The following is a 24,522-nucleotide window of genomic DNA, read 5'->3' as shown; positions in this document are numbered from 1 at the left end:
CCCTTCCCTGCGCAGAACAGTCAGAAAAGGACAACTTGAAAGACAGCAATTTTTTTCTTAAGTGTAGGAAAATATGTTTGTACTAGAAAGCATCAGTTTGCAGCAAACCAAGAATGTTGTTTCACAGCTCTGCATAACCTTGTTCCTGGAAAAAATCTTCTCAGCCCCAGTTAAGCTGAATCACCAGGACGCGCCCAAAGCCCGAGGCCTGGCCCTGGACCAACAGCAGGCAGCGGCTGCCACGGGCTGGGTGTGACTGAAGGATGGGGGAACCTGCGGGCAGGGCTCTGGGCAACCTCACCTCGTGCACCTGCCAACACCAGCAGAGAGGGGAGGAGGGAAGGAGCTCAGGCCCTCAGGAGCACAGCAGGAAAGGCTGAGAAGTGAGTCTGGAGAAAGGCAGTTGGCAGCACAACTATTGTCAAAGCAAGGGGCTGGGGTGAGGGCCCTAGGACAATGTGGAAAACTGGGTCTAAGAAGGCACGTGGGACATGTATGAAATCAGTCGAAGCAACTGAGCTCCTGACAAAGATTCAGCTCTTGCTGCTGACAAACGCATGCCATGTGGGTGATGCTGGCAGAGCTGCTCGGCTCCTTCAGCTGGCTTTTAACCATGTCCGCAGTCCCTTCAACACGGGTGTGCATTCATCGCCCTCCAGTGGCGAACCTCGTGTTTTCCCTGGTGTAAAGCAGCAGTAGGACCTGAAGAGAACATGGGGTACCTGAGATCCTCAGCCCCAAATACACACACTAGGCAAGGCTTTCATTTCCCGAAAGTACTAATGTTTACAGACACAGCATGCTTAATTTAAACGTCTGTGTTTGTCTGCCACAGCTTTATCATCACTCAGATGTCTCCTCCACTCCATGTGCGGTGGTCTGCCCTAGTCACAAACTCACAATACTGCTACTCCCACAGCCCTGGTAAAGCACAAATCCATTTACATCAGCCCTGAGATTGTACCAGTTTGAGCTGCATCAGTTCCATTCATCTGGGTTAATGTTTTCAGTTGCACGTTGCTTGTCCTCCAATTAACTGCCTATGCAACAATAACAACTAAATATGTTAAACAACTAATACATTAAATTCAAGTAACTAAGGTATGTTAAATAACAATGTAACTGATACTAAATGTTGAAAATCAAAGTCTCTAATAAAAGAGTAATTCTTCATTTTTAGATTCTTTTCCAGCATTCCACCACTGAACTTCAAACTTTCAATACTGAGGTCTGACTGAAGGTTAATATTTATATACAGAGCACAAAGTCTTATTCCCTTCAGTCAGATTAACAAAAACACATGATCTTGCAATTCTTGGACTCTTCCATGTTGTTCTAGAGACTTCTCAATTAGGCAGTTTACTACAGAAGAAATATGTTCCCAGGAATAATAAAAAAAAATGTTAAAAACCACAATGTAAATCTGGCCAGATTTCAATTCACATATCATTAGAAACTACCAGCATAACATGCTGCAGATCTTTTTGATAGTGGGAACAGTTTGGTGTACACAAACTGTAGGCTCCAAGCTGCTGTGAACAGATTCCATATACAACCTGTGGAGCATTGCCACAGCTTTCTCCCCTCCAGTGGCAGTGCTGCTTGCAGAGCCTGCCCTCCTTCACGTCTCCTGGTCAGAATACCAAACTCAGAACAAGAGAAGCAGTGTCCAGCACTGCCTTACTTCTGGGCATCTCCCATTTTAAATAGGTCACATCATCTATGCCGTGCCAAAAGACTATATAACTGAAAGAGGTGAAGCTTTTGAATAATTTGGTCATGGAATTCACTGTTACGGGCAAGGACTTGAAGGGAAGAACTAATGAAACACAAATAACAAACCATTTTCTCACTTCCTGTTCATCCTATGTACAATCTCACCAGTACAATTAAACTACTCCTTGCAAGTCCTAGCTATAGCCACGTTCATTCGGAGCTATTAAGCAAAGTAAGAGCTGGCTCTACATGAGCCAATGGATTTATGGGATTTTAGTCACAATTACAGCGGTGAATCAATTCCAAGTGCCAGACTTCAGCTGCAGTATAACTGTGTAACTGTTCTGTCCATTGATCTGCATGTAGATAAACCTATTTTGGAAGAGAACAATGATGAACAGAAGTTACAGTAGTCAGTTTCTAATAAATTAAAATCAAGCTTTGCAGGATTCCTCCTTAAATAGTTATGGAAATACACTTTTATCACAACCAGCACTGGAACTTTCACACCATAAAAATCAGACTTCTCTAACCTTCCTCTACTGACACTCACTGAAGGATTTTGTTTCACTCAAGTGGTAATCGTAACACAACTAGAACAGAACATGCTAGCTAACAGAGGCAAGAGAAGTAGCTTCCTCTGTACTACTATGCAAAAACAAACAAACACACAAAAAAACAGAACCCCACACCAAAAACCTACATGCTATTTCTGGTCTGCCACTTGCTTCTTACTAGGAACTATACATGCAAAGATGCAAGGCAGCTTACAGGTAAATTTTACGCTTCCATTTTAAAATAATTTTTGGGACATATAAAGTAAGTACATTTCCTCTCGGTAGCATAGGTAAGTTCTGGGAAGAAAAGAACCAAATGTGTGGCTGAATGCATATCCCTGTAAAAAAAAACTCCTCCCTGCATATCAATCAGGAATACACTAAATGTGAGTGGTAACAGGCCCAATGAAAGTTAAAGTGTTCAGATAATTGGTTTGAAGATTCTGCAAGGTTACAAATAATCTTTTTTTCCTAAACCCTTTCCTAAAACCTTGTTTTTTAGGGTTTCCTAATCCCTGAACTTCTAGATGGTCATATTTGGTGCAGAACTGGTTATCTAGCTTGTTTCTTGTAATGTGATATTTGTACATGCCACTGTTCAAATGGCTCTAACACTGTAATTACTCAATGACTGTCAAAACCCAGGAATGCAACAAGCACAGGTTGCCTTGATATAAAAAAAAATTCCTACTCAGTACCATAAGTGAGAACTGGAAGCATGTAATCTGGATATTTTTCATTGGCAAATTTAAAATTCATACTTGAGATATTTAAGAATTACCAGAGGCTACAATAATTTTCTGCTTACTTCACTGAAGAGGGACAGAAGACCTCTTAAAATGAAAATCTGCAGACTTAGCTCACAGGCAGATAAAGGAATTAGCTGCAGGAGCAATGGAAAAATGACCTACAAAATTCTATTAATGCATTATCCATGCTTTTTTCTTCCTTCCCCATACATTCAAGAAGTTTTCCCTAAGAACATTCACACCCCTCTAAGAAAAAATGCAATGAGGCTTCCAAAACTAGTACTGAAACCATCAGTGCTAAATTGTGTTTTATTTCCAACAATTAGCCATTACAGTATCTGAAACAGTGTCCAAAATAAATAGCTGAAGATGAAGCATCAGAGTACTACCGTCTTCGCTACTGCTGTGGCCCCCTTAATGTTTCTTGCTTTTCAACTTTTACTCTTCAGATTCTCCAGGCCTACGGATATCATCAATCTTCAAAATCATTCTAACGACCTGAGTCGCCAGAGAAATCTGTTGTTTCTTACCAATCAAGGTTTCTATAACATGTTGCTGTTTCATATCTGTAAAAGAGATGTGAAAGAATTAGATGGCTTCCTCAAACCTGAATGTAATGTTTAACCCAGACAGTTATTTACTATATAATTTTAAAGATACTAAATTACTCTTGCCCACCATAGTTAAAACTATAGTTTATGCAAAGTATTCATTAAGTCTGGGTTCTTCCCAAAGACCATAGAACATTAAGATCAAACTCTTTTCCCCATTTAAGCCTTCCTCAATCATAACTTCACCTTCCTGTACTTCTATATACAAATATTAGAAGCATCCTAGGGGCAGAACGACCACTGAAAGCTGACGTGCCATAATGCAGAGACATCTAATCAAGGAAGGGCTATGCATTACACAAACACAAGGCTTTATGCTGTGTTCCAATATGTACTGCCTTTTTATTTTTTTCCTGAAAGGAACATGAAAATAAGAATTTGAACAGTGTAAATTCAGATGAAAACGTATTTTCATACGCTGATTTTGTAGCCTTCACTTGCTTGTGATAGGTCTATATATGTGCATGTAGCAGTGTGAACAAGACTACCTAAAGACATTTCCAACCATTTGCTTTCTTCTTCGCAAGCTGTTTCTCAAAACAACTGTTGGTTGGTAGGACTGCACTGTAAACTGGATCACTAAAAATACAGTACTAAGAACACATCCCGTTTTTGCCTCTTAGTGGCTAGTTTTTATTCCTGTCCCACCAGGTCAGCAGGATCTACAACTAATCTTGTCACTTTTGGTTCAAGCAGTTACATTTTTTCTTTGTGTCAGACATCATGTGTCTCTCCCACTCCCATTTATTAGGGCAAGGGAAAAAAGTTCATAATTAAAGTGACAGACATCTTTAAAAAACAACAAAAAATGAATTAAAAGAAAAAAGGGGCTGGGGGACAACATATAACCTTTTTAATTTTTTGAGGAAGTAAACCCCATTATGCTTCTCTCTTTCTCCCCATTACACATCTTACCATTTGTTCCTTTCTGCAAGCAATCAATGCCGAGAGCAGGATTATTTTCTTTCACTTGTCTAGCCCGTACTTCAGTCATAGTGTGTATTGGATTCATTCCACTGTTCTCCGACAGGGCCATGGGGATTACCTCCAGGGCATCTGCAAAAGCTCTCATGGCATACTGTTCCAAGGATGGGCACTAGGAAAAAACATAAAAAGGCACTTGCAACAACTTTACAAAGAGGGGAAGCAAAACTTTAACGCTGGTTATCAGCAAATGTCAGGAAGTTCTGTAATACGCATTTTTCTGGAAGCTCTTTGAAGCTTTTTGGAAACTCTTAAAATGGTCTTAATCCTTTTTTTCTCCATGGGAAATTAAAGAGAGTTGTAGAATGCTTCTTCCTTACCTTATCTGCTGCTTCACTGACTGCCAAGGCACAAGAAATTTCAGCAGCACCACCACCATACACAATACGATTATCACGGACAAGATTCCGGATCACACATAATGCATCATGAAGAGATCGCTTTGCTTCTTCGATGATCTGGAATTAGAACACAGCACACACTTTACAGCACACAACTGACTGATATGAAGATGAATTTCCTAGTATAGGAACAAAAACTGCACATGAACTAGAGGATCTCTTCACTGCTCTACTGCCGCTATACTATACTACTTCAAAAGTGTTGGCTTCCTAGTAGCAGAGAAGGAATGAAAAATACATACCAAGACAAAAGCCACAAATGTAAATGCCAACATTATTTTCAGACTGCAATTTGTGTCAACTCCAACAGATGTAGAAGGATTTAACAATCTATGCTAACCTTTCATGAAGCATTTTTGTTTTCTGGAAGAACTCTTTAGACTGGCACTTAGAATTCTTTTTTTCCCATTTTTCACCCAAAGTAGAATTTGACCTATACTAAATGTAATTCCACACTAACAGTTCAGTCAATGACTAGATTAAGTAGAGAAGCATTAAAAATGGTCTCATTCTGTTCTTTTAAACTGTTATAAATTAGAAATGACATACAGAAACACAGAAAACCTGATCTCACAAAAATACTAATACATCTTTACTCATAAAAATGACCTTTCCATGAGAAAAAAAAAAAAGCACCCACAAATAAAATTATTTCTCTATTTACAAATGATATGGTCTAATAGCGAGAAACATAACATTTTCATTCAAAAACATGGGATATGAATTTAACGTGACTTAGCAGTCACTGTTGTCTACAGCCCCACTTCCCCCAAATTCTTCCACAGTGCAGAGTAAAAATTAGATAAAAATAATTGAAGAGTTAACGTGCTCTTAATCTGAAAGAAACTACACATTCAACAACTGAGGCATCAAACATTAGTAACAAACTGCTGTGATCCAACCTGGTAGGCAGCTAAACAGCACACAGCCACTTGCTAACTGCAAGTGAGCATCAGTGCATTATCACCATTATCCTCATCCTCAATCTGAGCACAGCATCACACCAGCTACTTGGAAGAAGGTCAACTCTATCTCAGCCAAAAAGAGGACACAAACTAAGCACCTTACCATTTTATTTCCTCCTCTAATGAAAATGGTCACAGCTCTAGAATTCTGACACTGTTCAATGACGAGCATCCTGTCCTTTGTTGTTCCAAAGGAGATCTCTCGGACGATACCAGCAAACCCCAGCTTCTCTGGTGTGAGTTCACAGAAGCGAGGAACAATGCGCCCTCCAGTTGCAATGGCAATTAACTAAAATTAAACAACCATCAATTATTTTGAGAAGACTTCTCCATAGTGCTTAAATAGTATAAACGAATCTATCAAATGCCTCCAAAGTTACATTCTCATTGCCTCAGTCAAAGGGCAGATTTCAGGCAATGCCTTGTTTCTACACACACTAAGACTGAAAGGAGAAGCAATTCCAGCCACATAAAACCTGTAACAGGCAATACGCATGGACATCAATAATAGACTGTAACCCCAATAATCCTAGGTTCTTCCCCTAGATCTTCTCAGTGATTTTGCTCCAATATTTACCAATATCACACCTCATTATGCAGTTCTACCTAGAAAGCCCACACTTTTAATTGGTACAGCACTACACAACAAGCTGGTTGTATAATATGGCAGTATAACACGAGGACTGGTGCAAATCCCGGTTTCTGAAGATTTTACTTACTTCTATTTCAGGTCCACCAACCCAACGAACAGCAGGCAGCTCGTTCTGGAGCAGCAAGTGGTTTGCCTCATCATCAAAACCCCACTGGCAAATAGCAAGGTTTGCACCAGTGTCTTTTATCTGAAATCAACACACAACAATCTGCTGATCAGCACTAACACAGAAAGGAAGACAAGTTTAACAGTTTTAATTGCACTTTTCTCAAAATAGAACTCTCTGAAGAAGGCACGTACCTGTATAACTGGCATATACAGAATTGAAAGTACATTTCAAACTAGAGTGTTATCTATTACTTCCATAAACTTAACTTTCACTCACAGCCTTACAATTCCTTGTATGCTGCCTCTTATCTGGATTAGTAGCTCATTTGCAGAAATAAATCAATGCATTATGCTGTTTTGTGTAAAGGCTATGAAAAATTACAGAACAGAGAAGTAACATTGAACACTTCACCTGTTTCACCATTTCTTCAAACTTCTCCTTCTCGTACTTCTGCAGTGCCTTGTAATCTTCCACAGATGTGACATCAAGCTTATGCTTGGTTTTGGGCTTAGGTGGTTCAAATGGACAAGTAAGGATTGCAATTTTAGCATCTTTGAGCTCCTGTACATTAACATAAAATAAAATAAAATTAAAAGGTTGCACAGTAACACCTCTTTTATTTGCACAATACACAAGACATTGTTGTTAAAAAGGGAGAGACAGAAAGAACCTTGAAGATCACTTGACTCTTTCTGAAGTTTTAACTAACAGCCACACACTTCTATAAAAAATCTAACTAATTCAAAAGAAATTCCACAGCTTCAAGACACTGTTTAAGCACTCAATCTTTACCAGTTATTTTAAGTATTAAATTATTTAAAAAAAAAAAACAAAAAAAAACCTCCTACCTACTGTGACCATTGAAAATACTACTTCTATGGTGTTCCAAACAGGACAACACTCCAACTCATAGAGTGTAACAGTACAAGCTTCGTGGTACTGAGTTGCGTTAAAAATCAGTACACTAACATTTGGTTCTCAATTCTAACACAGTTCTTTGCATTACTCTCTACAAAGGACTTGCACTCTATGCTTGTTCTCACTTCCTTGTGCAGTAATCATCTCCCCAATCACTTCTCAAGACACTTGTGAATTCTAAGTTGGTCCTGTCCAACGAAGAATAATACTCCTCTTCCCTTCCTCTGTTGATACATGAGTGAAGCAACAAGTTTAAATGCTGCAATGCTAGAACAGCATTTTTGGTCTATTTCTATGCAGAATCATTCAAACTGTTACAGATGACAACCAGAGTGTTCACTTACTTTAGGCATCTGCGGATGACTGAAATCTTTATCCACAATCACTCCTTTAACCAGCTGCGTATCTTCCAGTCTACCTCCCACTTTGCCTTGCACTTTGATCAGCTCAAAATCAACATCTTTACGTTCCATATCTGCTACTGTCAGTACAGCATTCACAGCAATTTCTGCCATTTGTCTGTGACAGCGGTTAACTCTAAATAAAAGAGTACAAGGAAGATGTGTTACATGTATACAGTTCAGAAGAAAGAAATTGACTCTGTCAATATGAAATATAATATATGTGTGTATATATATGTATGTGCAGATACATATATATATATACATATTAGTATTACTAATAGCTTGTTTGCTGTATGAAGAGAGGGCGTCCTGCTCACTGGTTCACCTGAACATGCCAAACATGACAGAAACCAGAACACATGTCTTCATGAACACAATTGCAAGACACAGATTTGAAACAAGCAAGGAGAACTAACTACTACTCAAAATACTCTAGTCCCAGAAACCAATGTTAAGACAGGTCTGCACAGGAAGCTCTTACAACATGTCAAAAGATACTGCAATCATAAACTGCACTTTGCAAAAACAGGCCCACAGTAATTAAAAATGAGAGACATCCCTCTCTGTACTTTTCTGTTTTAACTCTCTCTCATGCGTTTCCTATAATTTTAGGTATTAACTCCACAATATCTTAGAAAGCTAATGCCCAAAGAAAGACAGACAAAAACTGTCCCAAGAAATAAAACTGGGAAATGACACTGATGCTCATTTACTCCATACTATATAGCAAATAAATGTTACAGTACAAATGGAAAGCTCACTTTCACCCCCAAGATCTTAATTTAGATTTGTATATTTTAATAAAAATGCACTTATGGAACCAGTAACTACCACTACATGTCTTTTTGGGTAAAGAGAGAGAGAGAACAAACAGGTAGCTAACTTTTACACAGTTTGCACTTGCTATGATGCACAAACACAGAATAAAATAGGTAGAATGAAATTGATTTTGCAGCTGTTTAACTTAATGGAGTTGCCCCTTTAGAGAACAAGGGTTTCACAGTTTCTTATCCTGAGATAAGAGTCCATTGAGAAAGCAGCCAAAATCAAAGAAACATTAAAGAGCAGGCACTCTAGTAATAACTTAATAATTCATCAAAGCATCAAGGATTTCTCCTTTCAACTTAAGTGGAAAATATAAGTATTTGTAAATTTTCATGTATGTATGGAAAATATAAACATTTGTAAATATTCTCTAAGGTTTTGTGAACTTACACTTTAGAGCCTAGCGTTGTCTTGGCTGTCTGGATCAGAGGCTCTATGTTCTGTGGGTCAACTGGAAAGCTGTCACTGATTTTGTCGAGATGCTCAATAGCAATGCGAGCTGCCTGCTCGTAACCATCCGCTATTCTGATGGGGTGAATACCACGGTCCAGCAACTGCTCAGCCTGTTCCAACAGTGCTCCAGCCAGAACTGTAAAACAAAATTTTTAAATAACGTTCATTCTCGCACAGATGGAGGCATCCTGTATTATACATTATCAAAAGCTTAAGAAGTATACTTTTGGATTTATTCTGCAGTACCAGTGTGAGGTTTATTAGGTAATAATATCAGTAATAATAATACCATCAGTGCCCTACTTACTGAGAAAGAAGACTGCATTGAGACTGTACAAGCACAGGAGACACTAAGATCACTACGGAAGAAAATTATGCAAAGAGTTCTGAAAGTACAAAGAGGCCTTCCAACACTAACTTCAAATGCTGCCATACTTTAAGAGAGACACAAAAGCACCTTTTGGATTAAAAAAACTCCAAACAGATGAAATAAAAAAGAATACTGACGCAGTAAATACTCTAAAAACGTGCTTCAGAAAAGCCTCTGTCACTCTATAAGTGATTTCTTAAAATAGTTTAAGAAACTTGGCTTTAAAACTAGAAATGCCAAACTAAATGTAAATCTTTTCTTACCAACGACTCCTGTAGTTCCATCCCCAATCTCATCATCTTGAGACTTAGACAGCTCCACCATGAGCTTGGCAATCTGGTGGTCCACATCCATCATATTCAGGATGGTAGCGCCATCATTGGTTACTGTCACCTCACCATCTTTGTCCACCATCATTTTATCCAAGCCTGAAAAAGACAGAACGTGAGGACAAATCTAGAAACCCCTGAAAAAAACATTAGTAAGTAGAAATAATTGAAGTGATTTATTACCGTTGGGCCCGAGGGATGTTTTCAGGGTATTTGCCACAGCCTTTGCTGCCATTATGTGAGACTATAAAAGAATGGAAAAGTTAAATCAGTATTTTGCGTCCACAAATAGCAGTATTAAGCTAAGATATATAGAGAAAAACTGTTATATTGTGGTAGTTAAGTATTGCAAATGTTATTTTAAGCAGCAACAGAGAACTATGACTGGAAAAAGACCTACACAAGCACATGGCTTTTAGATTAGGTATTTCACGAGCCTTTTTGTCACATATAGAGGTAAGGCTGATAGAAGAACAACTCACTCGCACGTTTAAGGCTCACGTAGGAAAACCGAGCGCACGGCTCCCCCCGGCCGCGTGTGGCGGCCATCCCCGGCAGGGCCCCGCCGCCGCCTGCCAGCCCCCCCACCCCGCTCACCTTGAGCGCCTCCAGCCCCATGAGGCGCGTCTTGCGCTCCTGGTCCTTGAGGATGAGGAAGGGCCGCCCATACTCATCAAACGCCAGCGTCCCCATGGCCGACATGGCTGCGGCGGCTCCCAACGGCCCCCAACCACTCCCAACGGCCACCCGAGCACGAGCCGCACCCGCCCCGCACGCCGCGCCGTGACGTCACGCGCTCAGCCCGCCGGCGGCACCGCGCATGCGCACAGGGCCACCCCGCGACACATTTCGCGGGGGGAACTTATGTGGCGCCCGCCGCGGAGCTTTCTGGAAGCGGCCGGGGGGCTCCGGGCGCTGCGCGGCGCTCGCGGCCCCGTCCATCGGCGCGGCGCCGGGGGGGGGGTGGGGATTGCGATTAGGCGCAATTCGGGCGCCAGGCGGGCCGCAGCGAGGTGACGGGAAGAGAATAAGGAAGGACAGCCCCGCTGCCGAAGGGTGCCGTGCGGATCTGCTCTTCAGCGTGTGCGGAAAGGTGCTCGCCCTCCTCCCGTATCCCCCCCGCCGTAGAGGGGTGGTAGGGTCCTCTTCCATAAATACGGCCGCCGGTGGTGGGAGTCCCTCATTGTGGGGTGTGGGGTCGGTGAGGGGGGGGAAGATGTCTTTTCCTCTTTTTCTTAATGAGCAATAAACCTAGTACCTCAGCCTCTTATATGCAATAATTTAACTTTTTTTAAGCTATTAGAATCAAATGAAGTGTTTAAGCACCTCCCTTGCATTACACGTGTCACATCATAATATTTTGCCCGTTAATCCCTCAGTGAAGCCATCCCCCTGTTAATCTTTGTCCGCAGGCATGGCGTCCAAAGCACTGGTGGCCGAGAGCCCCGCTCCACTCGCGCAAGGAAGCCCTGAGGAGCCCTCCAGAAGAAGGCAGTGGGGGCTGCTGGCCACGGGCGCAGTTGGTGGGGTGCTGGTGGCCCTGTACGCCGTGGTCACCCCCTTCCTGGTGCCGGCCCTCAGGAAGGTCTGCCTGCCCTTCGTCCCCGCCACCTCAGCGCAGATCCAGAATGTCCTGAAAATGTTGCAGGGCAGAAGCGGCTCTCTAGCTGACATTGGCAGCGGGGATGGCCGTGTTGTAAGTTACAGACGTCTCCTTCCTTCTCTACCTCAGAAAAGCAGCAAATACTCCACTCCTGGCCTCTGCTTTGTCATATTTACAAACGTTTTCCTTCACACCCATTGTATTTTACCAAGCTTTATGCAAAGCCTGAGAATGGTTTACGTTTAGTTTAGGTGAACAATCGATAGTTTTGTTCCTGCCTTACTCTCAGCTTGACAAAGTAGCATCCCAAATCATAACCTCATCTTGTCGCTTGGGAGGCATTGCACTGCGTTCACATAAAAAGATGTAATTAAAGGATTGGCACTGTGTTTTCCAGAGAGCTGTATTCCACATAGGTTTATAGCTGCAGCATGTGAGGCTGTGAGCTTAAATAACCCTCTGCTTTTGGAGCTGCAGCTCTATGATTACTGCATAAAAGTGACAGAAGAACAAAAAAAGATGAGAAAGGAATGATGGATTACAAAAATAAATATCATGGTATCATTAAAACTGTAGTCTTAATGCCATTGTACACTTCTGGCTGCCCCATTTCAGCATGAATGTGGTAAACCAGAGCCACTGCAAAACTGAATGGTAGGAAACAACTGTGGAAAGACTTCTCTGCTCTCAGCAGACTTTCAATACAGAAGCTAGTTCAAGGCTTTTTCTGTATGGAAATTAGGATAGAGGACAGGCAAATTCACTGGCTTCAAATGTTTTTAGTATTGTAACACCTATTTTTCAGTGTCAGTTTCTGGTCTTTATCATTATGTGGCAAAGTTAGGATTCATCCAACCCACTGCAAAATTATTTTAAGATTGAACTCAACAGCTTGCTGTGGAGTTTTGGGGCAGAAATAGATTCAAAATGAAGTTAGGGAGGTCTGGGGGGAAATTTCTGGGTAGCCAAAGTGATGCTGTGCTTTCAGGGCATTGCCCAGACCTTCCATTTGTCAAAAGTGGTGGTGAGGGAGGGTGCTGCAGAGAATTTTTTATTTTTTTTTTTTGTAGTTGTAGTGCTTTGGGTACTATTTTTAAAGCACCTGCTTAACAGGATGGTGCATTAAGTGGGTTGTTGACGGAAACAAGCAAGATCTTTCTTGAATACTGCCATTGTCCATATTTCATGTGAACGATTTGACCATCTGTCCATGCTGCAGTTGGAGATCCAAATCTGTGAACAAATTGCACCTAAGTAAGACCTAGGGAAAAGCAAGCACATAGGTACAAGAGAACTGCAATTTCTGATGTCCTCTCTACTCAGCATTCTGGCTCTTGACCCTTATCCGAGACAACTAATTTGACTAGTTACTGCATATTTTATTCCAGTTCCATATATATCTACATATGTAGGCACCTATATATATACATATATATAAATATACATGTGTATATATGCACATTAGTGCCTAAATGGAGACTGAAAGCTGCTTGGAGAGCCAGGTGCCCAAAATTGGATGCTCAGTGTTGCCCTAATGCATCTGTATTGAAAAAAGTTGAGCTTCTGTTCACGTTTGTAAATATTTAGCACTTAAATGGTGTATTCTGTGGACAAATATGAACGTACTTTATTTTCAAGCATGGTGCATGGTGAAAATGTCAAAATTCTTTTACTATATTTGAAAATATGGTGTGTGTGATGCAAGGAGCGTTATTTTAATACTGTGCAGCACATTGTGTGATAATGCTGTTTGAGATGTTGTATTAAAAAATGTGTACTTCTTCCTGATTCTACCCTGCCTGCAATTCATAGCTGATGAGGCTTGTCCTGATTAAAGCTTGGCAGTAACCTTTTAAATTATGGCTCAGTCCTAGATTTTAATATTTCTAAAAATTAGTGTGCTGTTTTGGTTTGAAGTTTCCTTAAAAAAAAAAAAAAAAAAAAAAAAAAAAAACCTTTGATTTAGTTAGAAGACATTTGCTATACAGTGTAATGATTCTGAATATTAAGGTCTGATTTGAGGGAGTATACTTGATACATTTTGTTAACTGAATTACCTTTTGCCTTTTCAAAATTATGTGTGACGTTTAGCATTAGATAAAAGATACACTTTGAGGTTTGCTCTGTGATTTTTTTCTTTAATTTTTATTTTTATGGATGTCAACAGATTGCTTTCACAGACTTTCCACCGATAGGTCATTTTGGCTTTGATGCAGGGATCTTTCAAGTGCCTTACCCTTCACTGCTTCTCAGCTAGGTTGAATGCTCTAATTTTGAGCGTATCTGCTTATGTGTTTTACTGTCTCCAGGGTCATTTTTGGCACTCTTGAATTCTAAGGTAGTGTCATGAATATGTTAAATTTAACTTTTATGTGAGCTGTAGACATAGTACAAGCTTACAGCTTTGTCCTGTGAACATTTAAGTGGTTAATTTTGTTTGTGTGAATATCAATTTCAACAGAAGTAGTCACAATAGCAAAATATAATCTGAATTTTTGTTTGCTATACTACCATTCTCTTAGGAATTAAAAACTGATTACTTGCAAATGTGTATTCCCTTGACGTGTAAATAAAATTCTGTCCTTTGTCCTGTTTGGATGAATATACCTTTTAGCACTCTCTCTCTGTTTTTAAGTGAAGATTTCTTCTCTTCCTTGTAGGTGATAGCAGCTGCCAAAATGGGATTCAAAGCTGTTGGTTATGAGTTAAATCCCTGGCTAGTCTGGTACTCCAGATACCGTGCCTGGAGAGATGGGGTACATCACAACACCAAATTCTATATCTCAGACTTGTGGAAGGTAGGTGCTGGAGTACCTAAGAATGAATGGGAGATTTCCATAGTTCAGAGATACTTTCTTGGAAGAATTGTATTTGTCTGGCCACAAGATGCTGTACTGGGCTTTGAGAAGAGTGCTTACAGCATAGAAACAAGGCTCACTGCACGTTTACAATGCTCTGCTGGTTTTGTGCTGTAGTGTCTTGCTGTGCTTTTCCAGTACAGATTTTCTGAGCATACTACATTGTACTTTTGCCAGTTGAATGATGTGGGCTACTGTAATGTCAGGCTTCGCTGAGAGCTACTTCTGTGGAGTTGGTAACAAGTCTCTTGTTCACCTAATGTGCAAGAACGCTGTCTTGTGGTATTGCATTAGATGTGTGTTCTTCTGTAGCTGTGCAGTATGTTACCTGATTCTTAGTGTTGCTTCAAGCTGTTTTTTTCAACGTGCATTCATTTGAATGAAAATTGCATCTTTAATGAGACTTACTTTTTGCTATATTTATGTTTGTCTCCCCCCAGCTATTCCCATCAGTCTTTTTTCTTTAAGTAGCATTTTGTAAAGAGTAAAGTGGATACAAAGAATTGGTAAAAAGTGTGAATATACTCTTTTTTTCTCTTTATTCAGGAGAGGTGTCTTGGAAAACTGGGCACTGACTAGAAGAACCCAGGCATTGCAATGGGAAGCTCCAATAACTAACATTTAACAAGATGGGGCAAACTTAAAGCATATCTTATGTTAACATATACAGGAGTTGAGGGAAAACATAACAGTGAATAAAATCATATAGTGTTTTCTAAATTGATTTTCTTCGTGCTCCTGAAATTGGAGCCGTATCCTTGACCAGGCAGTAGTTTTCTGTTACTCAGCAGAATAAAGTTGTCTGTATGTGGAAGTTTGTGTGATGAATACTTGATATTGGATCTCCTTCCTTATTTTTGGTCTAAATCCCTGTTCAAAGGACTGTATTTAGAAGGTTCAGGTGAGAATGGTGAGAACTTCTCCAATTAGAGTGCTCATTTCTTTAAGGCTTTTTTTCTTTTTTTTTTTTCAGGTTTCTTTTTCCCATTATACAAATGTTGTTATTTTTGGGGTACCTCAAATGGTAAGTTTTATTATTTTTGCACAGTTATTTTAATACCAACATACTCATCTGCAAAATAAATCAACTTACAAAATGTCAAAGGTAGTACTAATAATATTTAGGTATTTCATCGTTGGTTATTAATGTCCATGATAAAACCTGGTAAAACTTGTGATGGTGTGCAGACTGGAGCTCTAAAAGCATTCCTGGATGGTGGCGGTGGTAGCATTGTATTTAGCATCAATTAGTGAAGTTCAGAATCAAAATGAAAACTGACGTACTTAAGTTGCCTTGAGAAGGTGATAGATCAATTCTTGAATATTTCAGGTTTTCATACTGGGAAAAAAAAAAAAAGTATGTTTGCAGGGAGAGGAGGGAGTAAGAAACTGGCTACAGCTGCTTTTCTGTGAACTTGTCAATGGAAGTTACTGAACTTTTGTTAGATTATCTAAAAATGGGATGACCTCAAATTAGGCTAGTAGCTAGCATTCTGAAATAATTCCTTGCTCATTTTAGACTGTGAGAGTTTTAGGAAGGAAGACAAATACTTCAAGTGTAATTGCTAGAGAACAAGTGTACAAATTTCTTTGCTTTTTAGGAGGGCTTTGTAGCTTATGTTCGTCGTGTCCCATGGGTTCTTCAAAATTGCTGTAGATATTACTGCATAGAGACTATTTTGGTATATTAGATAAAATCAGTCAGGACTTTGACTTTGACTTTTGGCTTTATCTAGTTTTTCTTTTTTACTGCAGAAGAGAAAAAATATATTTTCTATATTTATCATTAGAAACTTCTATATATGTTGAACGCGTATGGAGAAGTGAAATGGAAATATATAAATGCTTCCGTACTGCTGCTTTTTTTATTTTTTTGTGCTAGGGCAGATGTGGGATGAAGTGGAGTGAAGAGCTTTACGTGATGCTATACTGTGCAATATGCATTGGTGTGGTAGTAACAGGAAGACACAACAAGAAGCATAATGATGTTTCCTTACTCTCTGATTTTTCCTTTATTAGCATTGGAATTAAAATACCTACTTCAGATTCACGTTGTAACTCGTGGTGAGAACTGAAGTGAAGATGCGTTTTTTCCTACTTTTCTGGTGGCGTATTAGCGAGAGCTGTTGCAGTGCTCGTGCTGCAGATGTTCCCAGGTTTGAATGCTGCGTGTTCTCTGGCCTGGATTCCAGGAGGGGGCAGTATGAAGATTTGAATCTGCAGTCACAAAGTCTGCAGTTGCACCAAGAGCACAAGTGCAAGGGAAGAAAGATATTTCAGTAAACTAAACAAATGCCCTAGGAGAATGTCAGCATGATTAGTTGAAAAACTGGCTGAATTTTAAAATTAGCTATTTTACCCCATTTTTATACTACTATGATAGAAAGAGTACCCTTTAGTCTCAGAATAACTTCAGTAAATTCAGCAAATATTAGTCTTAATTCTTCCAATAAAATACTGTCATAAATGTAACAGACCCAAACGTAGGAACTACAAAGTGTCCTGAGAATTAATTTGCTCATAATGTTCTTTCAATTTACTTTCTATGTTGTGAATGCTTAGTCTCCTGAATGACTAAATTGATTTTCTAGAAACTCTTAATGCATTTTCTCTCTCTCTTTTTTTTTTTTTTGACTGAGGGCAATAAATGTCTTTAGCTTTTATAGTAATAGTGGTCTGGTTTGATGTTGTCACACTGTGCTTTTATTTCACATCCAAGATTAGCTAACAGAACTGGGATGTATTGATCTTTAGTGAAGACTCTGAGACCTCTCTGTTCTTGCAAGCATCTGGGGGAAGATGTGTTTATCAATGAGTCATTGCAGAGAGACTTTTACTTGCTCGGGGTGGGATGACAGAATTTTTACCAGGTGTTCATGTTCACAACTGCAGTTGAATTTTAACTAAATATGTCCTGTACAAAAGTTTTTTACTAAGCTATTTATCTATATAGATGTAACAAATAAAATCTGAATGATATAAAATATAGTATGGTTATAACACTTAATGTTACTGAGAGATTTAGCTTAAAACCACTTTGGGTTTGGTTCAAGAATGCAGTTGCTTTTGGCTGAGCTGTTAATGAAATCTTCTAATTTGAGACATGAGATACCACTGTTTTTCATAATTACTCAGTAAAGATTAGGCTAGGTCCATGTTTGTGGACTGTATTAATTGCTATAACAACTTAGTCCTGTCTCTTCTGGTGTATTAGTTCAGTTTGAGATATGAAATTGGGCTTATTTTTCTCATTTATTTAAGCAAAAATGTTTAAAAGCATTTGCTGTATGGAATAAATCAGAGCACAGAATACTTAAAGGCATTCATAGATCTAATATACCCATGAGTTACCTCTGAACAATTTTCCTAAAATATCCCATTGTAAGCTTAAATTTAGCTATAGTGGGATGGAACATCAAAGGTAGGCCCTGCATGTATGTGAGAGTTCAAGTTAGCTTTAGCCTTTGAAAACGTTTTTGAAAGCCAATCTTGTTTTCTAATGTGTTCTGCATTTTTTGGTTTTAAATTTTTGTTTATCTTGTGTCCTTCCTGACTTAAATTGAACTGTATTTGTAGATAATTACTATCCTTTCAACCTTTTAATAGTTAAATGTTCTGCCACAATATCAAAGTATAAATATTTTAATTTTAGAGCTCGCTGCTATAATTACTCACTGAGATAGATATCATTTGTCAGAAGGAATTCCAAATGGATGTGCAGTGATCTACTGAAGCATAACACCCGATTTTTGCAAAGGACAGAAATGGATGGATCAATGCAGCATCCTCCCAGCCCCCAATATAACAGCAATCTGGGGGCTGGAAAGAAAATAGATGTGTTAATTCATTTCTCGCTTAATCCATAGAGGCATTTTTGGCATACTTATGGGAGATAAAGTGCCTGGGCAGAGTGTTGCTCAGTTCTGGAGGGGTAATGATATTTCCTGTAGCAAAAATTGAGGTGATACAAAAGCCAGTGGAGGAAGGTTGTACAGAGCAGGTCTCCAACCAAGGCAAGCTGTAGGGTGGTTTGTGCTGTTTCACACAGTGCTGTGCGGGGACTTAGGTGTTTGTGTTAATAGTCTGGAGCCAACAAAGCACAGTTCCAGTGCTGTGTACCACGCCAGTACTTTCTCATACAGTGAGAGCAGAATGCTTGCTTTGGTTTGCTGACCAAATGTGGGGTTTTGAGCCTCCCAAGATATGTCTTGGCGTTAGACTGGAAATCATGAGAAGCATCAGCCTTTGAGTATCACGCGACTTGGTGTTATAAATTCTATACATTTGGGATGCTAAACTCTAACTGTCTGCAGGGAAGAATCTCACTGAAGAGAATAACGAATTAGAACATGCAAAGTCTTGCCTTAATGTGGTTGTGTGTGTGTATTTGCTTTTGTTTTTTAAACTAAAGGTTTATCTACTGTAATTTAATTTTAAAGACTTAGTTACAGTTGTAGTGATCTCACTGGTCAGGGCACAATAACCATTTTCTAGTTTTAGATACTCTTTGTCAATGCATCAAACCAGAATGTATCAGGAATACTTCCTATTTTTTTGAAATATTCCTCAAACCTTGGACTTGTCTTCGACACTTAAATTAGAGAATGTTTCTGTTTTGTACTGTTCCTGAAAGTTTTTTGTTGCTGCTCCACAGATGCCACAGTTGGAGAAGAAACTCAAAGAAGAGCTTGAATCTAATGCCAGAATCATCGCCTGTCGTTTTCCTTTCCCTTGCTGGATCCCAGATCATACTACAGGAGAAGGAATAGACACCGTTTGGGCCTATGATTTGAAGAGTCCTAGAGGAAGCGAAAGTAAATGCTTAGAAACAACACCAGCAGCAGAATCTTAAACATCTAATGTGTTCATGTACTGAAATTTTCAGCTTTGACTTTACCAGCTGGAAGATGAGATTAGCATGAAATGGAGACCAGGATTTTGAGGTGTATATTCTCTAAAATAACTGAAGTACATTGGTTATCTGAAAACACAAAAAGGTTTAGTTAAAGGACTTGGTGTGTTTAGTAAAAGTATTGGAAAGTGTTACAGAATCAGAAAACTTTAGTATAGAAAACAGGATAAAACAGGGTTCAGTACTGTTATGGGAAGCATGTGTGAGTTCAAATGCTCAAATTGGCTAGCGTAAAACCAGAGGTCATTTGGTCCAAGCCCCCTGCTCAGGCAGGGCCACCTGAAGACAGCTTCTGAGTATCTCCAAGGAGAAAGCCTTTGCTGCACAGTGACTATGTAAGTTTGTCAGACCTCTGCACAAGTGCTGTCTGGAGATCTAAGCTTGAACAAGTTAGGGAGTTGCCACCTGACAGCTAGGCGGTTGTTACCATACCTAAAATTAGCTCAGGCCAAGAGAAGCAGAGAAATGCTGCTCTTGGGTCAACACAAACCCTGTGACATTTCATTAGCAGTTACAAAAACATGTTTCTTGAGTTTAAGGTATCTGACTTGAAGAGAAGCTGGTTGTTATTTGGGATGTGTAGCTACAGGTATACTTGTCCTCGAGCTTTTTCGTGTGTGTGTGTGGGAGGGGAGGAGGAAGGAGAATGTGAAATAAAATCCTCACTGAGGAGATGAAATGACGCAGTAGATTTTTTTTTTTCTCCTTATACTGTATACAAAACAGGAGAAGAAAGGGGCAGATGTATCCTCAGGAGTCTGCGAAAGGAGAGATTATTTCAGCCTCACATATGGCAAGGCACAGCTGTGAGCACTGGGGCTGTATGTCCTGAAGAACACTGATTACTAGTAAACCATCTTTTACAGCATTTCACTGCTGTGTAGCATAGTGGGTCTTGTAAAACTACACTAAACTCTTTCCACCACGATCTAAGAGCTATAAATACTACACAATGATAGGACTGAGCTACAGTGGCTTATCTGAATGTCTGCACTTACTTTAATATCCCAAGGCCATAAAGCTGGAATCTTGGACAAAGGAAGTCTGAAAATATTTCCACCAAAAAGATGGTACAAAAGGGGATGTTGGGTAACTAAGCCAAGAGTCCTTCCCTGAATGTTTATAAAGGAGAAGAGGCAAAAATTTTGGTAAATTGTGACTCATCTGCCATGCAGTGCTTTCAGCCAAGTTTCTACTGCTTGCTTTTACCAATGGTCACTAAAGTTAGTTTGCAAGGAATGAAGTAGATATTTGTTTTCCTTTTTGTTTGGCTATATATTTGCATATATATATTGCATTATCAGTTATTTGTCTTTTAAAAAGGAAATCTGAATTTCTGAATTGTACATGTAAAGACTTTGGAGCGGGCTTCTTAGTTACCACCTGTGGCTCCAGAAATACCTGTTAAGGAGGGCGAGATAAGGAATTAATGACCTGATGGTCTGAGCTTTAGGAACACTAAGTACAGTTCTCAAGGCAAGGAGAAATTTATGATGGCTCTTAAAGTGAAGCAGAAGGCTGTTTCTTACTCTGGACATTTACCTTTTGTTAAGTGTCTCTGCTGAAGTATACAGTGGTCCGTAGGTTTTTATTCCTTATTACATAGAGGAATGCAGTGCGTTTCCTGCTTCCATGGCTGAAGTGTAAAGCAGAAAGCAAGCTACTCTGCTTTACACAGGAGGATTGGGAAAGCGCTTTTTGTCATGTCATCCTCAATTTTCATGATCACTCGTGTTGGTATTTAATCAAGTAAACTATCAGAGGAGCACAACTGTGGCTTCAGTTATCACTGTATAGATTATTATCTTGATACATTTCCAATTGCTCAGGTGATTATGATTTCATTGATGTGCTGCTTCGAAGTACACATTTGTTACTTATGGAAACCAAGAAAGCCATAGAGAACTGGCTTAATTAAATTACAGCACAAGTCTGAAGCCACAAGAAGGAAACCCCCAAGCTACACTGCTGTTCAATACCGAAGTAATTCAGATACACAGGAAAAAAACAAAACAACAGTAGTTTATCTTTGTTTGCATCTTCTAGTAGAATGACTTGACTTTTGGGAGCCACTTGTTTCATCCTTTCCTCATGCTGCCAGATCTTAGCAAAAAAAGCTGCTACATTTCTGAAAGAGTAATGCTTTCCTGAAATCCTGTAGAATTTGATCTGTTTGAAAACAAAATGGATTGGAGTTCTTTTGGACTTGGACTTTCAAATTATTTTTTATTTATTCTTTGAGGCATGTCGTGTCCCCCATGGGCTTCGTGGTGCAAGATCAGTTGCACCGATGCTCCTATTACATAATCTTGTAGTTTTCTATTTGACACGAATTGACTTTCTAGAGAGAAGGACAGTGGTATGGTTTCAAGAGAGCCATCCTATATTGCAGGTCGCTCAGTAAGTACTGCACAGTCAGTATAACTACATAAGTCTCAGCTAAGCTTGCCCAGAATTGTTTGTGAAATATACACGTATTTTATGAGTTTTGGGCATTTCTGTGTTAGTAGGTATATTGAAGTTCTTGATTTACCCTCTGGAGTCTGATTATATGCTGTCATTTAATCTAACACTACTCCAAGGAAGCTAAGCCTCTGTCTCTGCGCTGCTGTTTGTTTGTGACTCATGAGTTGTAACCAGGTAGGAAAATAAGGAATCAAATTTAAAATACACTATCACATTCCACAAGGCTGCTTGAATGAGTATGGTTGGTGTGAAAACACTTCGAGAGCTCAGGCTTAGGGAAAGCCTTTAATGAAGGACACATCTCATAAGGTGATAGAGATCTCCCAAATTCTGTGTTTTGTGTTTTTTTTTTTTTTTTTTTTTTTGTGTGTGTGTTAACATAGACTTTTCTCATGCATGTAAGTTTTAACAAATATTGCCACCACAATACCATTCTGAGATCCAAGAAGGAAGTAAGCAGAGGCCGCATCTTGTTCATCTTCTATGTGTTGAAGTATGGGGAGAAAAGAAGGGTGCCTCACAGCCCAAGTATGGCAGTCCGAACTATTTCAAAAGCAGTTTGACAGACTCATCTTAGCTGTGTGCATTTCTCAGCGGATGGGTGCATCCTTAGTAAGAACAGGCTATGATGAAATGGGAGTCAGAAATGAGTTAGCCAGATACCACGGTGCTTGAATGAACACTAACTCTTCACAGATCACCTCAGGCTTCTCTAGATTGTTTTTATGTTGGTTTGCAAATACTGAAGCATTGTTCAAGAAACCACGAATCCTTCGGGTTCATGATCGAAGAGGGCAGCCTAAAATCAGATTTAATGACAAGAAATTCTGATTGGAGTTTTTGTAACTTTACTCATCCAAAATTAGCATATCTCTAGTTTTGTAAAGTAGCCACAATTTGTTTTTTAGAAGTAACATGTTTCTGCCAGAATAGTTCTTGAAATCTTGATTAGAAATTGTGACCTCTGTGTTTAACAGTTAAAAATCACCCCAAGTATGAAAGCTGCAAAATAAGGATTTTCAGTATTTTTCTTTCTATGATAATCTTTCTATTCATCCTTGTGTGCTTTACCGAGGAAGACTTTTACATGGTTAGTTAACAGTGTTTTCTGCATTCTGTTTTCTGCTATCTTCCTCTTATTTCAGCATTTGTTTTTATTTTTCATACCGTCTTTAACAGTTTTGACTATTTGTCTTCATAAATTCATCAGGTCTTCCCATTTCCTTTCATTTTCTGTAAACTGGTTGCCTTTTTCCAGCAAACCTTGCAGAAATACTAAATATATTGCAGGAATGTCCTCTTTCTCTGTAACTTTTTAACATGTATTTAACTAACCCACTTGATTTATTTAGCTGTCTGTATGCTGACATAAGCATGATTTTTGTTTCCAGTAAATGAAAGAAAAACATCCATCCATATGGTATTAGACTGAAAAACAGCCTAGGTCTACAACGGTTCTGGACATTTAGTAGTTTTAAGTACTTAATTTAGCATTTTTATTATATTTCATCACTTGGGAAATGAATACAGGCTTTTCATCCATTCAGTAGTCCTTTTCACTTGGGTTATTTGTTCAGGTGGGATTTTTGCTGATTTCTTTTTCTTAGTGTAATGTTGGGTTTTCTATTAGAGGCTTTGGCTGAAATGTTGAACTGGTGTTTTTGCTGTGAATTGCTGCGTGGTCCTTGAAAAATCACTGTAATACAATCCAGTGAACTGCTAGGATTGGTTAAAAAAAAAAAAAAAAAAGTAAAACCTGCTTACCAGTAAATGTGAAGGGATACTTCTCTGCTTACTGTATGTTGATGTTTTTTTTAGATGAAGTAAGTTTTGGAAGTCCCATGTAAAGCCTGTGGGATAAGGTTTTGAGGTCATCAGAGGTCTTTGCAAGGTCGGAAGCAGTAAATTAATGGCTTTCAACCTGAGGTCTGTGGTCTGCTTCTGGGGAGTCCAGATGTAATTTAATAGGCAGGTCTACTGTCAGTAGGTTTGTATTTGATACTGTAGTCTTGTCTTTCCATTGGAAAATTTTACTGTGTCTTAAACAAACATCTGAGAGTTACTGAACTAAAAAGTACTGGTTTAGGTACGATATTATGGGCTAATGGGAATGAGTTTGTCAAAGGAATGGATTTTTCTTGTCTTTCTCTTGTCCCTTGCATTGGGCTGCTGAGCCTTGAACCTTTCCTTTATAACAATGTATGAGTCTCTGCCTCTTCTTGTAAGCACACAACTTCGTATCTCCCTGTGAGGGCAGGTGCATTCTAATCAATTCTAGCTTTGAAAATGGAAATGTGTGAAGAGCACAGGGAACGAAATACAAAACCACTTGAGCATCAGTGTAAGTTCTGGGAGAGAAATGTGTGGTGTGGGGTAAAAACAAAATGCAAGGGGCCTTCTCTGTCACCATTCCTCTAGCCACCTAAAATTTTATGTCTTTTTTTTTTTTTTTTTTGTCCCCTGGCACTATGTAGCTCTGTTTGTAAGTGTACCTTTTTTTTTTTTCCCATGTTTTTCCCCCAAGCTTTTAGAGTGCACACACAATTTGAAATAATTTATATGTCCAAATGTGCCATTCTTTAAATTGTCTACAGGGCTCCTCATCTGTGTCCCCGTATTTATTATTGCTTCTTCCTTTTC

The 24,522-nt window shown here is 39.2% G+C and overlaps 2 protein-coding genes across 4 annotated transcripts; one reads left to right on the top strand and one right to left on the bottom strand.

The window, feature by feature from the left end:
- Positions 1-3,313: 3,313 nt before the first annotated feature.
- On the bottom strand, positions 3,314-10,841 carry CCT5 (chaperonin containing TCP1 subunit 5). Its single transcript, XM_027451742.3, has 11 exons — positions 10,641-10,841; positions 10,227-10,287; positions 9,978-10,142; positions 9,282-9,480; positions 8,007-8,199; positions 7,156-7,305; positions 6,703-6,822; positions 6,087-6,272; positions 4,938-5,075; positions 4,549-4,729; positions 3,314-3,588 (listed from the first exon to the last, which is right to left on the bottom strand). Exons 1-11 carry the CDS (start codon positions 10,743-10,745, stop codon positions 3,461-3,463), a joined length of 1,626 nt encoding a protein of 541 aa, XP_027307543.1. The 5' UTR covers positions 10,746-10,841; the 3' UTR covers positions 3,314-3,460.
- Positions 10,842-10,995: 154 nt separating this feature from the next.
- Positions 10,996-20,098, top strand: ATPSCKMT (ATP synthase c subunit lysine N-methyltransferase). 3 transcript variants are annotated; one of them, XM_027451743.3, is made up of 5 exons: positions 10,996-11,136; positions 11,456-11,739; positions 14,307-14,444; positions 15,478-15,528; positions 19,159-20,098. In XM_027451743.3, exons 2-5 carry the CDS (start codon positions 11,458-11,460, stop codon positions 19,354-19,356), a joined length of 669 nt encoding a protein of 222 aa, XP_027307544.2. In that variant the 5' UTR covers positions 10,996-11,136; positions 11,456-11,457; the 3' UTR covers positions 19,357-20,098. The 3 variants fall into 3 exon arrangements, with proteins under 3 accessions (XP_027307544.2, XP_038030809.1, XP_071891062.1); XM_038174881.2 differs by lacking the exon at positions 19,159-20,098 and adding an exon at positions 16,524-16,673; XM_072034961.1 differs by having other exon boundaries at positions 11,041-11,178; positions 19,159-19,502.
- Positions 20,099-24,522: the final 4,424 nt, after the last annotated feature.

Source organism: Anas platyrhynchos, chromosome 2 (genome assembly GCF_047663525.1).
Source record: "Anas platyrhynchos isolate ZD024472 breed Pekin duck chromosome 2, IASCAAS_PekinDuck_T2T, whole genome shotgun sequence".
Classification (NCBI taxonomy): Eukaryota; Metazoa; Chordata; class Aves; order Anseriformes; family Anatidae; genus Anas; species Anas platyrhynchos.
Note: the sequence above shows the minus strand (reverse complement) of the source record. Positions and strands in the feature narration are given on the sequence as shown.

Coding starts and splice junctions, on each gene's coding strand:
- CCT5 (XM_027451742.3), bottom strand. CDS start 10,745: ATGTCGGCCATGGGGACGCTGGCGTTTGATGAGTATGGGCGGCCCTTC. Junction 10,288..10,640: donor TGGGGCTGGAGGCGCTCAAG/GTGAGCGGGGTG, acceptor ATTCTTTTATAG/TCTCACATAATGGCAGCAAA. Junction 5,076..6,086: donor TTAGAGGAGGAAATAAAATG/GTAAGGTGCTTA, acceptor TTCTAATTCCAG/ATCATCGAAGAAGCAAAGCG.
- ATPSCKMT (XM_027451743.3), top strand. CDS start 11,458: ATGGCGTCCAAAGCACTGGTGGCCGAGAGCCCCGCTCCACTCGCGCAA. Junction 11,740..14,306: donor GCAGCGGGGATGGCCGTGTT/GTAAGTTACAGA, acceptor TCTTCCTTGTAG/GTGATAGCAGCTGCCAAAAT. Junction 14,445..15,477: donor ATATCTCAGACTTGTGGAAG/GTAGGTGCTGGA, acceptor TTTTTTTTTCAG/GTTTCTTTTTCCCATTATAC.